The following is a 15521-nucleotide window of genomic DNA, read 5'->3' as shown; positions in this document are numbered from 1 at the left end:
TGATAAAAAATATAATATATTTTAATAAAAATAATATATTTTAATAAAAAATATAATATAACTTTTATTAATAATCATAATATAATTTTATTAAAATATAATATAAATTGTAATATAGGACATATTGATAAATATAACCCATACAAGCAAAAGCTCTTTTGGGGTCCACTAGGATTTTTAAAAATGGGAGTCCTGAGAACCAAACACTGCTCTACCGTAGATTTAATTCAGAATCTTCCTGGCTGTGCTGGGTCAGCTCTGGTTACCTACCAGTTTACTTCATGATACAGGATCACAACTTTGTGAGGAACCTTTTGTTTTTTATCTCTAGGTAAGAATAGTTGTAGTAGCAGTACTAATATTTGCCGGGAGCCCTATACCTGATTCTAGATTCTTTGACCTTGAATTGTTCAATGTTTGTTGTCCCATGAATATCTGTGACACTGCTAAAATGCCAATTTAAAGCCTCTTCAACTCCTTATTTAGAAGTCATAATGCTACGACTAGTTTAGCAGTGTCATATCGACACAAAGGGTCACCCTTTTCGATTGCAAGCTGCGCAACCTTTATATTCAATATTATCTACTTTCTTTCTCTCCACAGACTCTCTTCCAAAGCCCAGATGAAGGTTGGCAGGTCTATACATCAGCTCAGGCTCCCGATGGCAAATGTCTGTGCACAGCAGTCATCCCTGTTCAGGGCACCTGCTCACGAGACTTGCGCAGCCGGCAGCTACGGCAGCTCATGGAGAAAGTAAGTGAAGGGTTTCCTACCTGTGGGAGAAAGTGGTTTAAGCAATGAGAGCCTTCAGATTTGTTAGGGGAGCCAGCATGCCCCATGCTCTTTTCCTGTTCCCCTTTCTCTCCACTTCATTCATAACTGCTTGGGATTTATCCCTGATTTTTATAAGGTTGGGGATTAAGATCTGGTGAAATCCAACTGGGGCGTGATGAACAGAAGTCATTATCCCCCAAGCCTGGGAAATAGTAGTTATGATCCAATTTAAACAGAGCACAACTTCTGATCTGTGGCCTGGTTTCATCACCTACCGTAAAGTCGGTGTCATTTATAGAAGACATATTTAGCATTTCTTGAAAGGAGTTTGAAGTGCCTTCCCAACATTATATCCTCAAAATCATTCACTCATGGTCATTAAAAATATTCCCCAATACCTGATTTATGAAAGAGAAAGGATCTTGCCATCAAACTAAGACTTCCTTTATTGGGCAGAAACCCTCTACCCCAAAACAGTTAGTTCAGGACCAGGATTTGACTAATGTTTTAGCCATCTGTCAACATTTTTCTGTTGGATAACAACACCAGGGAAATCCACCTATCTTTTTCCTTAACTTGTGCCACATTAAATTTGAGTTAAGTGCTAATTGCTGACTTGGTTACTAAAGCAAAACACTAGTAATGAAGGGAGTGCAAAATATGCTGGTATACTTGAGTTGTAGCTCACAGATTGAATGAAAACACATTCATGTGGTTTTGAAGAGCACCCCATCATCTAGGAAATATTTTTTTTTTTGTGATGAAGACTTGAGCCACACCTTATTAAGTATCCTAATCATTGCACAACACTGGGCATCGCTGGCTTCAGGCTGATATCCACATTTCTACAGCCATCTGTTCTGGCTGTATCAACTGTGCATATATTCCCATTTGAAAATCTCTTGGACTTTGCAAGTTCTAACTCACAGTGGTTTCACTGAGTGACAACAGTGATGATAATGAATGAAGATGAAGATGATAACACAATGATAATTATAATTATTATTGTATTGGTGAATAAATAGGCAGATGGTCTTTCAAAATGTCACTGGAGAAAAGGCTCTGCCAATGGCCAACGGTCTATAGCTGATGGTACCTAGAGCGGGTCCCAATTGTTGGATCAAGTAGGACAAGTAGAGACAATTGGGGAGCAGTGGTGTCACATCAGAGGTGGGTTCCTACCAGTTCGCACCAGTTCAGTAGAACCGGTTCGTCAAATCTCCCGAACTGGTTAGAAGAGGTTCCACCAGAAAGTAGGCCACACCTACAGAAGAGGTTCCAAATTTTTTTGAAACCCACCACACACACACACAGAGAGAGAAAGAGAGAGAGAGAGAGAGAGAGAAAGAGAAAGAGAGGAAGAAAGAAATAAAGAAAAAAAGAAAAAAGAAAGAAAAAGAGAGAGAGATGAAAGGAAAAAAGGAAAAAGGGACAGAGACAAAAGGAAGGAGAGAGAGAGAGAGAGAGAGAGAGAGAGAAAGAGAAAGAGAAAGAGAAAGAGAAAGAGAGGAAGAAAGAAATAAAGAAAAAAAGAAAAAAGAAAGAAAAAGTGAGAGAGAGATGAAAGGAAAAAAGGAAAAAGGGACAGAGACAAAAGGAAGGAGAGAGAGAGAGAGAGAGAGAAAGAAAAAGAGAAAGAGAAAGAGAGGAAGAAAGAAATAAAGAAAAAAAGAAAAAAGAAAGAAAAAGTGAGAGAGAGATGAAAGGAAAAAAGGAAAAAGGGACAGAGACAAAAGGAAGGAGAGAGAGAGAGAGAGAGAGAGAGAGAGATAGAACACATGGCCGGCAAGCCACTCCCACCAGGTCACATGGCTGGCAAGCCACTCCCACAAAGGAGGCCACACCCACAGAGTAGGTTCGAAAATTTTTTGAAACCCACCACTGTGTCACATGCACTGAGTAACCAGCACTAGTGCCTGCCTATGCTTTTGCTTTCTGCACCAGTTGAAACTTCCACATACTCTTCAAAAGCAACCCCATGTAATAGTCCAGTCTGTCAGTCACACAGCCATAAGTAAATGTGAGCAGAGGGGCCTGAGTTCAGGAATGAGCACAACTGACACACCAATGTGCTAAAGTTGTTCTAGTTATGGCTGCCACCTGCTCATTCAGCAGGAGTTATAAGTCCAGCAGAACTTCCACATGGCACACTGGGTCTGTCTTGGGCTGGGTCTGTCCAGTCAGAACCAAAAATAGAGTGTTTAATTAAATAATGGAAAATGTTTAATAAGGATAAGTGAAAACCATGGCGAATAGATTTTGAGAATAATAGTTATAATTATTGTGTGTATAAGATTTATAATTTGTATTTAAAAGAGATGGTACCCAGACAGTACACTGCCATTATGAATATGGAAATGTTATATATAACAAAGAAAATTGCATAATAAAAAATAATAATTAAAAAGAGAACCAAAGATAGAAGGTCTCTGGAACCAGGGGGTCCAAAATCCCAAAGCTACTCTGGCTTGCTTGGGGTTGAACTTAAGCCTGTTGATTCCCATCCAAGCTCACCACCCCCAACAACCTCCAGGGACTGAGACAGAACCTCCATGGCATCTCTCGGGCAATCCAAGGTAGAATTATAAAGCTTTGTATCTTCATAGTAATGATACTTCACTCCAAAATGTTAAGTGACCTCACCCAGAAACTTCATGTAGATGTTAAACAATGCTAATAACATGACTTTATCTACAGTTGCCTTTCTGGATAAAACTTAAGGCACCCCTCCCTCTTTTATTCTCTCCAAAAGTGAGAAAAGTAGTTTAGGTATAGAGATTATATATAGCTCCCAGTCACCCAATGAGCTTCATGGCTAAACTGAACTTTGAATCTGGATTCCCTTGGTCCTAATTTAACTCTCAGATCACAGCACTACCTGGACTATTCCCCATATCTGCCTCCCTCTACATGTAAACAGAGCCACGGTGGCACAGTGGTTAGAATGAAGTACTGCAGGCTACTTCTGCTACCTGCTGGCTGCCTGCACTTTGGCAGTTCAAATCTCAGTAAGCTCAAGGTTGACTCAGTCTTCCATCCTTCTGAGGTGAGTAAAATGAGGACCCAGATTGTTGGGGGCAATAGGCTGACTCTGTAAAATCATTTAGATAGGGCTGTAAAGCACTGTGAAGAGGTATATACATCTAAGTGCTATTGTTATTGCTAGACAGAGTTTGGAATAAGATACCGTATTTTTCGGAGTTTAAGATGCACCTGAGTATAAGACGCACCAAGGTTTTGAAGAGGCAATTTTTTTTTAAAAAGTAGGTAGGTACATAGATGGATAAAGAGGGAGAGAAAGAGAGAGAAATACAGTAGGTAGGTAGGGGGAGAGAGAGAGTAGTTAGGTAGGTAGGTAGGTAGGTAGGTAGGTAAGTAGGTAGGTAGGTAAATAGGTAGGTAGATAAAAAGATAGAGAAATAGAGAGAGATAGAGAGATAAAGAAATACAGTAGGTAGGTAGGGGGAGAGAGAGTGAGTGTTAGGTAGGTAGGTAGCGGGATAGAAAGAGAGAAATAGAAAGAGAGAGAGAGAGAGAAATACAGTAGACAGGTAGGGAGAGAGAGTAGGTAGGTTGGTAGGTAGAGGGATAGAGAGAAATAGAGAGAGAGAGAAATACAGTAGATAGGTAGTGAGAGAGAGAGAGTAGGTAGGTACGTAGGTAGATCGAGGGATAGCGAGCGAGCGAGAGAAATAGAGTAAATAGGTAAGGAGGGAGAGAGAGTGGGTAGGTAGGTCGGTAGATAGAGGGAGAGAGAGAGAGAGAGAAAGAGAAATACAGTAGGTAGGGAGGGAGAGAGCGTAGGTAGGGAGGTAGATGTTTCCAGGTGTATTTATCCATGTGCTGGAGAAGGAAATTGCTGACAATTTGCAGTACCTAAGACCTTGTTTCTGCTGGCACAGTACTTGATCAATGTAATTCTCATTAATCCGTTAAAGAGCTTTCCCAAAAGAAAAAAAAAGTTTTTGCACTCTGCAAACCTCCCAAAAATGGTCCGTTTTTGTCAAAACAATTGCATGCATAGCCTAATAGAGGCTTATAGAGTGCTGCTGGGGGATGGGGGGGGGCAAAAAAATGGCCCATTTTTGCTCATTTCTGCCCTCCCCAGCCCCCAGGAGCTCTCTGAAAGACTCCATAAGGCTATGCACGGCCATTTTGGTGAAGGGGGTGGGGCTTCAGGAGGCAAAAAATGCTGTATTCAGTGTATAAAACGCACCCAGATTTCCAGCCTCTTTTCTGAGGAAAAAGGGTGCGTCTTATACTCTGAAAAATACAGTATTTGCAAATGGAGCATCAACATCTTGAAAAACAGATTTAGTGTCAGGAGTACCAGTTAGAACTAAAATATATCAAAGAACTTGCAAAATGCCAATCTGGGCTCTCATTTAGACTCTCTTCCACCTTTTTTTTCATCACTGGATTCTACCCCTGCTCTTTATTCATATCAGACTGGCTGGAAGCCGAAGTCTTTGATCCTCCTGTGAGTGGTGCTGCGTTTCTTCTTCTTCCTCAAAAGGCAGCTTTGCCTCTTAGGATGCAAGGGAGAAGTCAGGGAGCTTCCTTTTGTCTCACCTTCTTCTCTTTAATGAGATGCAAATAGGGCCTTTATGGTTCCTGGTGGAGCAGCGGCAGCCGGCCGCACGGCAGGATGAGCAGTAAATTCCCTTTCCTCAAGATTAATTGCCTTAAAATCTCATTACCAAGGGAAGACTGCTTCCCATTGACTTTGCACGTGCAAATAAAGTATTTATTAGCCAAATAAGGATCATGCCAATTTACTGTTGCAATTACTATGGGTCTTTTCACCAGGGAATTGCAGAGAAGAATCTGTTGAGCTTCGGCTCAGCTTTCGCGTAGCTTTGAAAGCTCCAGGATGAGCCAGAATGTGACACCTTGGTGAAGGGATGCACATCTGCCTTGGCCTATATGGGAATAAGAGGAAGGGGAAGAAATTAAATTTCTAGACCTCTCCATCTTTAATAGTGGAGTCTTTGAGATAGTAGCAATGAGGATTAATTGGTTTACCCTCTTATAACAAAGACAAAAGTGAGTGTTCGAGGAGAAAAAGTTAAGCATGTTGGTAAGAGTTTATAAAGATTGAACAGATGGAAAGGAAAAACAAAGGTAAAGGAGGCTTGATCTTTTTTTATTCTGCTGGTTATTGACTTGAATTAAATAAATAATCATTGCATCAGAGAGGGAAACTGTTATTCCTATCAAGCAAAGAAAGAGGACTGCAGGTCTCTTTTGAGGGGTAAAAAATTACAAACCACCTAGTTAATTGCAAGCAGAATATAAGTGCTGTGTCCCATTCAACACAACACAACCAATGGGCAGACTTAGCCCACTCCAAGATGAAGAGAACCACAAACACACACACACACACACACACACACACACACACACACACACACACAATCCTCCTGTTGTGTATCTTTGGGGTTTCATCCTCTCCGATTCTTTTCCGAAAAAAGTTCAAGCAGAAATCTAGTGGTAGTTGAAAACTGCGGCTGCAGTGAGAGAGATTATATTTTCTCATAAAAAGCAATGGAGATGAAAAATTAAGGGCAATACCTTCATTCAGTCAGACTGACAATTTACAACCTTTCCAAGAATTATTCATCAGGGAAGATCATAAAAGACAGGGGGAAGAAAAGGCCTGGGGAGGAGGAAAATGTGGGTGATCTTTTAACCGTGGACCAGTTTATTTTGATGAAGTGAGTGACAATCCCTGGATCTGAGTTGGGATCTTATTGGGTACAGTTTTAGATTGCATTGCGGCAAGCCCTTTTAAAAAAAAAAAAAAAAAATCCAACAGTTAAAGTCAAAATACAGGTAGTCCTTGACTTACAATAGTTCATTTAGTGACCGTTTGAAGTTACGACGGCATTGAAAAAAGTGATAGTTGCAATTTTCACACTTACAACCATTTCAGCAATCTGCATGGTCACATGATTTATGTTTGGATACTTGAAAACTGACTCACAGTTATGACGGTTTCAGGGCCCCAGGATCACCTTTTGCAATCTTCTGACGAGCAATGTCAATAGGGAAACCAGATTCACTTAACAACCGGGTTATTATTTTAACAATTGCATTGATTCAGTTAACAAATGTGCCAGGAAAAAGCATAAAATGGGGCAAAACTCACTTAACAAATTCCTCACTTTGCAACATAAATTTTGCACTCATTATGGTCATAAGTTGAGGATTTCCTATAGTTCCTTTCATCTGTATGAGATAAATATTGGAAAACATAGAAATCAACAGATAGACTTAATATTAACAAAGTATAAGTGTCTGTCCGTCCCCCCACCATGTAATGGAAGTTTTCATTTTCTATATAGCAAATTTTGGTATTCAGCTCCGTAAAGAATGGATTCATTTACCCAAAACACTTAACCTAGTTACAAATTAACCCATTGATGACCAGATATAATACAAAGAATCATAAAAGACACCCATGTAATGTACAATAATAAAATATTAGCATGATATTTCGATGCATTTGCTAAGCCTATGTGTAATCTGATGAAGACAGCTAGAATATCTTCTCACAATAACTACACTAAAACCAAAGTCTTATTCCCAATCAGGCCAACTATGCAATTTCCTGCTAGTTACATGATGTCTCTTGAAAGAACGAATGGTTGTCATGTCATTCATCACATATTTGGGGGAAATGGCTTGGAATGCAGTGGATAGAAAATTCAGATTTTGGTTCCAAGGTTTTTAAATGAGAGAAGTTGGGAGGAAATCCAGCTTGAGATTCTGAGGGACTAGTCAAATAGACAATCTGGGCCATGTAGGCAAACAAACAGACTGGATACAATGCAGATTGTCTACATTCATAATTTGCACTGGTACTGAGATGGGAATATCTATACAGGTACTCATCACTTAACAATGGTAACGTCGCATGATCGCACTGACATAGGACAGCAGTTGCAGCACTTCTGGTTGCTATCATTAAGCAAATCCTGCAAGGTTGTTAGGGATGATGTCACATGATTGCCATTTGTGCCATCCTGCTAGCTTCCCCATTGATTGTGTTTGTCAGAAGCTAACAATGAAAGTTGCAAATGGTGATCAGGTCACAGGGGGATACTGTGTCTCTCATAAAGCCAGTTGCCAAGCACTTGAATTGCGATCATATGACTGTGGGGGCATGTCAGGCATGAAAGATCAAGACAATATGTAAGGTTCCAAGTAAACTGATTTATTGCTCATGCCTATGCATACAAATATATTCAACTAATCATTAGCAATATTTTGGTGCTAGGCAAGAGTTACATAATGAAATTCAGGAGAAGTTGCATTTGGTCTATTTGTAGCTACATGTAGACTGCCCAGACTTTCAAATCCAAATCTTGATGTGTCTATTAGTGTCTTCTCTTCTTCTTAACCCAGCAGCCATTGTCTTGACTATGGAGCAGTTCAACTGCAATTTCATTCAGAGATCTTAGGGGATCTGGAGCCTAACACACACACACACACACACACACACACACACACACACACGATTTTTACAACCCCTGGTAAGCCCCAATTATGGGAGGAAGCTAGTCTCCCTTTATTTATTTATCAGCACAAATAAAAAAAACCACAAATATAACAAAGGCAACAGTAAAAATATTGGGTTTCTGTCGTGATGGACTCTTGTGACGAGCCGATTGACAGATGATGGAAGCAGTTAGCTTCCTCCCATAATTGGGGCTTACCAGGGGTTGTAAAAATCTAATAGATACCTTTCACCCTGGCTTCGCTGATAATGGATAAGAGCCTGTGGCCTAATGGCTAAGAAGTCTGCCTAGTATGTAATATAGCCCAGGTTCAAATCCCAGTAAGGGTATGGCTAGCTGATGAGAGCTAAATAGCTTGAAGTAGATCTATACTAGTCTCCCTTTATTTATTTATCAGCACAAATAAACACACACACACACACACACACACACATATATATATATATATATATCTTGAGATTTTTGACTCAAAAATCTCGAGAAATAAATAATGCAGGTTAATAAAATGTCGCACAATCCCCATTTTCTGACTTTCCTTGGGAGGCGAGGGAAGAGAAGGGAGCCATATATTTCTGATCTTTTTGCATTCTAGCTTACGTGAAAGCATTGAAAAATATGTCTGAATGGTAAAGGCGATAAAACATGCTGCCAAGCATAACATAAAGCCCAAGAGTTTTTCTCCATTCAAAACCAAGACAAATTACTGCCCTGTAATCTTCATAAAAAAGAGCTGGGAGTGGGAAGTATTCAAGAATAATATTTCAATAAATAAAGTAAAATATGAATGAGCTAATAAAATATTAAATACTTGTTACAATTTGATATTGTAGCCAGTCTTAAATAGAGCGATTTGGGAGAGCCATTATAGGTTCACGGAGAAGCAAGCAGAAATACTGAGGATGATGGGAGTTGGACTCCCCCCTTCTGGAGGGTTGGGGGAGGCCTGGTTGCAGATTTGTTTTGGATGCATAGAAGGTTTCCAGATAATAAACGCCTGTTGGAAATGCATGCACAATTTGAGATATCTCTGCCTGCATGCACACACAGGAACACTGCCAAGATCAATAAATCGTACCATCCTGGTTTGCATTCTTAGCTTCCTTTCTACATATCTTTTTTTAAAATCACTTTTAGCTTATGTTAAATACAGGTAGTCCTCGACTTACAACAGTTCATTTAGTGACTATTCAAAGTTACTACATCACCGAAAAGAAGTGACTTATGACCATTTTTCACACACGGTTGTAGCATCCCCATGGTCGCGGTGATCAAAATTCAGACCGTTGGTGACAGACTCACATTTATGAGGGTTGCAGTGTCCTGGGATCATGTGATTCCCTTTTGCGACCTCCTAAAAAGCAAGGTCAATGGGGAAACCAGATTCACTCAACAGCTGTGTCACTAACTTTACAACTGCAGTGATTCACTCGACAACTGTGGCAAGAAAGGTGGTAAAATGGGGCAAAGCTCATTTAACAAATGTCTCGCTTAGCAACATAAATTTTGGGCTCAATTGGGGTTGTAAGTCAAGGACTACCTGTACATTTTTTAAAAAATCTCTTTCTCTGACTTTGGCTCTGCACGATTAGTACTTTCCTACCATTACTATAGTCATTGTGTTCCTCTGCCATTGTGGCTTGCTTCCTTGGGCTTATTTCAAGCTGCAGAAGGAGATTCTCAGAGCATGGAGGTGACCACAGCATATGGTCCCTGTCTGGCAGTTCAGACTCAATTAATGTGACTGAAAACACAGGACGGGGAGAAGCTGCCCAACCGAGTGTGCTGAATCTTCCTCTGCTGGAACAGTCACGACTACAACACCATCAATACCAAAGCAGTCAGCCATTGACAGCACCTCTCTCGCACACTCTGAGTCTCCCTAATAGGAACAGGAGGGACAAGCAGCTCGTGTTCTCAGCAGACAAGGTTAGACTAGGAGAGCAATTTCAGCTCTACCGATCACTTAAACGCAAAGCTTAGCAGCTGAGATACTGGAGGAAGGTCTTTGTCAATGGATAGGAGAAGCTTAAGGAATGTTTACCGTGAAAGGCAAACAAGTATAATTTTTTTAAAAAGCAGATGTACACTCTACAGGTTGATTTATAGTCCTTCATTTATTTTTATTTAGAAAAGTTATATTGCTCGCACATGGTGACTCAAGGCAGCTTACAGAGACATAAAAGCACAATATAAAAGAAAGAAGAATAAAATAATAATAACTCCCACCACCCCACCCCGGTGACAACACAAATTCATACTAACCATTTACTGGGCTCCATCCTATTCTGGGTTCCCCAGGCCCGCTAGCAGAACCACGGCCTCAGGGCCTTCTGAAAGAGTGAGGGCCAGTCTAATCTCCGGGGAGGGGGGAGATGATGTTCCAGAGAGAGGGAGCCACCACAGACAAGGTCCTTCTTCTGGGTCCCCCCAGATGTATCCCCTTAGGGGACAGTAGATGTGACTAGCAAGTGATGGTCCCTTAGATAACCTGGTCCCAAGCCATTTGGTGACCATTCAAAGTTAACAATGGCACTGAAAGAAGTGACATGGCCATTTTTTTCACATTTTTGACTATTGTAGCATCCCCCATGGTCACATGATTTACATTTGGATACTTGACAACTGACTCACATGTATGACAGTTGTAGTGTCCCAGGGTTAAGTGATTACCTCTTGCGACCTTCTGACAAGCAAAGTTAATGGGGAAGCCTTAATCATTGTGGTGAGAAAAGATGTAAAATGGGGCAAAACTCAATTAACAAATTTCTCACTTAGCAAAATATAAATGTTGGGCTCAATTGTGGTTGTAAGTTGAAGACTACACCTGTACAATTCTTAGTGATCTCACAGAAAGCCGGCAATGGTATTCAGTCGTTCGGATCAGTTCAGGCGAACCAGTAGTGGAAATTTTGAGTACTTCGGAGAACCAGTGAATACCATCTCTGTTGGGCCCGCCCTCCTGCCCCCCCCCCCCACATCGTTCCCTGTCTTGTATTCCCTTGTTTTTTTACCTCAGCTGATTCATGTCTCAGATTGCCATGTCTCAGCTGAGCTAAAAAAACAGCTCAGCTCACCAGCACTGACACCGAGGGCGGTGTTTGAGTCCTGTGCGTTTGCGCACATGTGAAGCACGCTCTCATAGGACTGGTAGGAAAAGATTTGGAATCCCACCACTGCAGAAAGCCTCTTCTTTCCACTTGTTCGAATACTGGAACTCAGTTGTTCTTCTTTTATTACATTTTCATTTTCCTTTATACAATCACTTAAATACTGTGCAGTTAAAAAAAGAAGAAGCAATAAACAACTCATAGCACTTCTATCCTACATACACCCTTCCTTCTACCCCTCCAACTTTCATTTCTCCCTTCCAACAATCCCCTCTTCTACTTCCCCTCCCCCTCAGCCATTCCTTTCTCCCCTTCCCACCATCTCACCCTCCTTACATTCCCTTCTCTAGAGCCAAGGTGGCGCAGTGGTTAAATGCAGCACTGCAGGCTACTGCTAGATCAGCAGTTCAGCGGTTCAAATCTCACCGGCTCAGGGTTGACTCAGCCTTCCATCCTTCCGAGGTGGGTAAAATGAGGACCCAGATTGTTGGGGGCAATATGCTGACTCTCTGTAAACTGCTTAGAGAGGGCTGAAAGCCCTATGAAGCGGTATATAAGTCTACTGCTATTGCTATTGCTATTCTCACTCCCTCTTAATTCCCCCCTCTTCTTTCCCTCTACACCTCGCTTCGGTGTATTTCTAGTATTCATTGGTCTATTTGTTTTGTACTAAAACAAAAGAAAAATAAAAGGAAAAGAAAGAAGAAAAGAAAAAAAGAAAAAAAAAGCAACAGTATCCAAGTGCATTCATTGTTCTGAAAATTGAGTCTATATTTTCACCCTCCCCCCCACCCACCCCCTGAACCCCCCTCCCTGACCCCCTTCCGACTTCCCAGGTCCCATTCCCGGCATCGTTCTTTATCAAGCAAAGTCTGGAGTATATTGAAACCAAATAGATTAGAAGTTACAAAATAATAAAAAATAATAAAAAATAAAGAACAAAAAAGAAAAGAATAATAAAAAGAAGAAAAAGGGGGGGGGGGAAACCCCCCCCCCAAGAAAGAGAAGTCAATATACTCTCTAACATTAAACTCAGCTTCTCATTATTTTTAAAATCTTAAACAATGTCTTTACCTGCTTCCGCATATAAATTCTATACCTCCCATCCTGCCTTTACCCGTGTCTGCATATATATTTTATCCTCATCCATTGCTCCTCTCATATTTACTCCACCCTCGTGTAGACTCTCCAGATAATCTTTCTTAACCTTGTATTCAAATAACAATTTATACAAAAATCAGCTTACATTCTGGATCAAGGTAATCTAATTGAACTTTCACTACCCTTCCATCTACCCCACGCACCCGACTCCATTCATCCCAAACCACAATCCAAGAAAACTATGATCTCTGCTCTCCTCGCCCCAAAGAATAGATCATGCGCAGTTTAAATTAAGATTCAAACAAGTCTTATATAAGTCCCATACAATATATGTCCAAATTCAGCACCGCTTCTTTCAGTCTCAATATCTCTTCATCGGTATACAGCTTTGTCATTTTATACCAGACAGGAGTCCTGAAATTTTATTCAAATTAAAAATTTAAGAAGTATTTTAAAGGCATAGCTGGATCTTTATTCTTTACTCTTCTGCCCTTCCGGAAAGGGAAAGCAACACCCTCCGCCTTGTAGCCACGTGTCCCGCTGCTTATCTTCTCCTTCTCCTTGTCTTTCTCCAAGTCCGGGTGAATCAGGAAGTCCCGCCTTCAGAGTTTTGTAGTAAAAATCTCGGGCTTCGCAAACAGAATTGAGATGATATTTTTGGTTCTCAAATGTGACTGTGATACCAGATGGCACTTCCCATTTATATTGTATCTGAGAATCTCTGAGTTTTTCAGTTAAGAAAGTGTAGTCTCTCCTTGCTCTTAATATTTGAGATGGTATTTCTTTAAAAACAATCAAGTCCTGTCCATCGATTCGCAGCCTGTTATTGTAGAACTTCTGTATTATCGCATTTCTGGATTCTCTTGTGGTGAAATATATAATTATGTCCCTCGGAAGCTGTCGTTGTTTTGCTACACACGAGTTCTGGCGATAAATTTTTTGAATCTGCCAATCAAAGTTAAATCCCGGACTTCCCACCGAACGTCTGAAAGCTTCAAAAAAAGGTCTGTTTCAAATTCTCCTGTTCCTTTTCACGCAATCCTCTGACTCTTATTGCAAACGCAGTCTTATTGTAATTTATCATAACGAGTTGTTTTTGAGCATTTTCAACTTCCTGTTGTAACGTTTGAATTTTAGATGTCAAATTAGAATTAGTTTTTTCCAAAAGTTTCAATTTGTCCTCCATTTCAGAAACATAGTCTGTCATAACAGTCATAACTCTGATCGTATCTTCCCTTGTTTGAGCAATCTTGGCATCCAGTTTATCATATAAGTCCGATAAAAGTTGTTTAATTTCCTGTCTGAACTCTTTAAGGGTTTCAAAAAAAAATTCTTGCGTTAAGAGATCTCCAGTAGAGGGCGTGGGAGGCAAGGGCAGCGATTTTGTAACAATTTCTTGAGATGTATTATAAAGGAAACGCTTAGACTGCTTCGATTTGGGAGCCATTATAAAAAACGCACAAACAAACAAAGTCTCTGCTCCCCTCGGTTTTAAATGGGATACTATTTATAGACTTTTAACAGTTAATAAGGAGAAGTCTTCAGGAGAATAGAGCTGATTAAGTGTGTCATATATCAAACGCAGAAGCTATAAAATCGCCATCTTGTAACGCAGCTGGATAAGAAAGCCTTTTACAAAATTGAAGCTGGTATTTTGAATAGTAATAAGAAAAAAATTTACAACTTCAAGTTAATATTTGGTTTTGAAGCCATTTCAAAATTTATCTGCCTGCAGTTAATAAAACTCTATTGCCTGAATATGCAGCTTTAAGTAAAGAGGCTGAGTTCCCCTTTTATTTTGAAGTTAAGGCTTGGCAAAACTTTCAGTGAGTAAACATTGTAACAAGACCGTTCAGCAGATTCATCACCATTTAACTTCCAGATAAGCAAAGTTAATGAAGGAGTAAAATTCTTGTAGAAATAAAACTAATTAAAAAGCTTCTGCTGGCCTATTGTGAAACCAAAACATATGATAAGCAATCTCTTTTGTTTTGAATTCTTGTGAATTCTTGTGAAGATTAACAAAAAGTGTTCATTATTACCGGAGAAACCAGCCTGCTCGGCGCCATTTTAAAAGCCTCTAAGTAAATAATTTTTCGGAGGAGAAAAAGAAAAGAAGCTAAAATGTTGATAAACAATTATTGTGCACGGAAATGGATTCAGCTCGTGATAAGAATAAATCAAACAAAACTTAGAGCAGAGTGGGAGAGACCTACTTTGTCCTGCACAAGGCAGTTTGAAGTTCCCAGCACGGACAGCCGTTCTGCCTTGGGCTAGCCCCCCTTTCCCTGCAAGCACAAAAGCTGCAAAAATCGAAGAGCATTTGCCAGCAAAACAATTTCTTCTTTCCTTCTTGCCTGAAGGATAAGAAAACCTTATAAGACGTCAGATGGAAGATCCTCTAAACAGGTACGTAGCCAGGAATTCGGAGGCAGCTGATTTTTTTGCTGCCACCACCAGCAGGCTCCTCCCAGGAAGCCCGAACTCAGTTGTTCTTGTTTGCAAGGTTGGAGTTCTTTCATGTGAAATTTTCTATTAACCATATTTTCCATTAGATATGTCTTTGGTTTTTAAAGGACCCAAATTAGTTATTTAACAAAAATCTTTATTAAGTATTGTGCTAATATGCAGTACTTAAGCAACAAACCTGGTGGCTGAATGTCTCTCAGTGTGTGAAATTTGATTTTTTTTAAACTTTGGTTAAGTTTTTTGGGGAAACTGCATTTATGGGGTTCAAATGAAGCCAATCCATTTGATTAATTTCCATTTCAGCATTCCCTGAACATCCAGAAGATAAGCAAGTTATCTAGGCCAGGGATCTCCAACCCTGGCAACTTTTAAGACTTGTGGACTTCATCTCCCAGAATCCCAGCTTTCCTGGCTGAGGAACTCTGGGAGTTGAAGTCCACAAGTCTTAAAGTTGCCAAGGTTGGAGACCTCTGGTCTAGGCTATGTGTGAAACTTACAGACAACCAAGTTCATGATGCCTACCAACTGAAATGGCATGAAATCCAGG

The 15521-nt window shown here is 40.2% G+C and overlaps 1 protein-coding gene across 6 annotated transcripts in view; it reads left to right on the top strand.

Annotated features, from left to right (window-relative positions):
* Positions 1-15521, top strand: part of OLFM2 (olfactomedin 2) — a 197699-nt gene that overhangs the window by 87960 nt on the left and 94218 nt on the right. For 4 of the 6 annotated variants that reach the window (XM_032211274.1, XM_032211273.1, XM_032211276.1 and 1 more), the window contains one exon: positions 604-753. In XM_032211274.1, coding sequence (XP_032067165.1) covers positions 604-753 — 150 coding nt within the window. The remainder of the gene's footprint in view (positions 1-603; positions 754-15521) is intronic. The other 2 variants (XM_032211275.1, XM_032211272.1) reach the window with 1 other exon arrangement.

This window comes from Thamnophis elegans, chromosome 2, assembly GCF_009769535.1.
Source record: "Thamnophis elegans isolate rThaEle1 chromosome 2, rThaEle1.pri, whole genome shotgun sequence".
Classification (NCBI taxonomy): Eukaryota; Metazoa; Chordata; class Lepidosauria; order Squamata; family Colubridae; genus Thamnophis; species Thamnophis elegans.
This window is presented reverse-complemented; position numbering and strand designations above follow the sequence as displayed.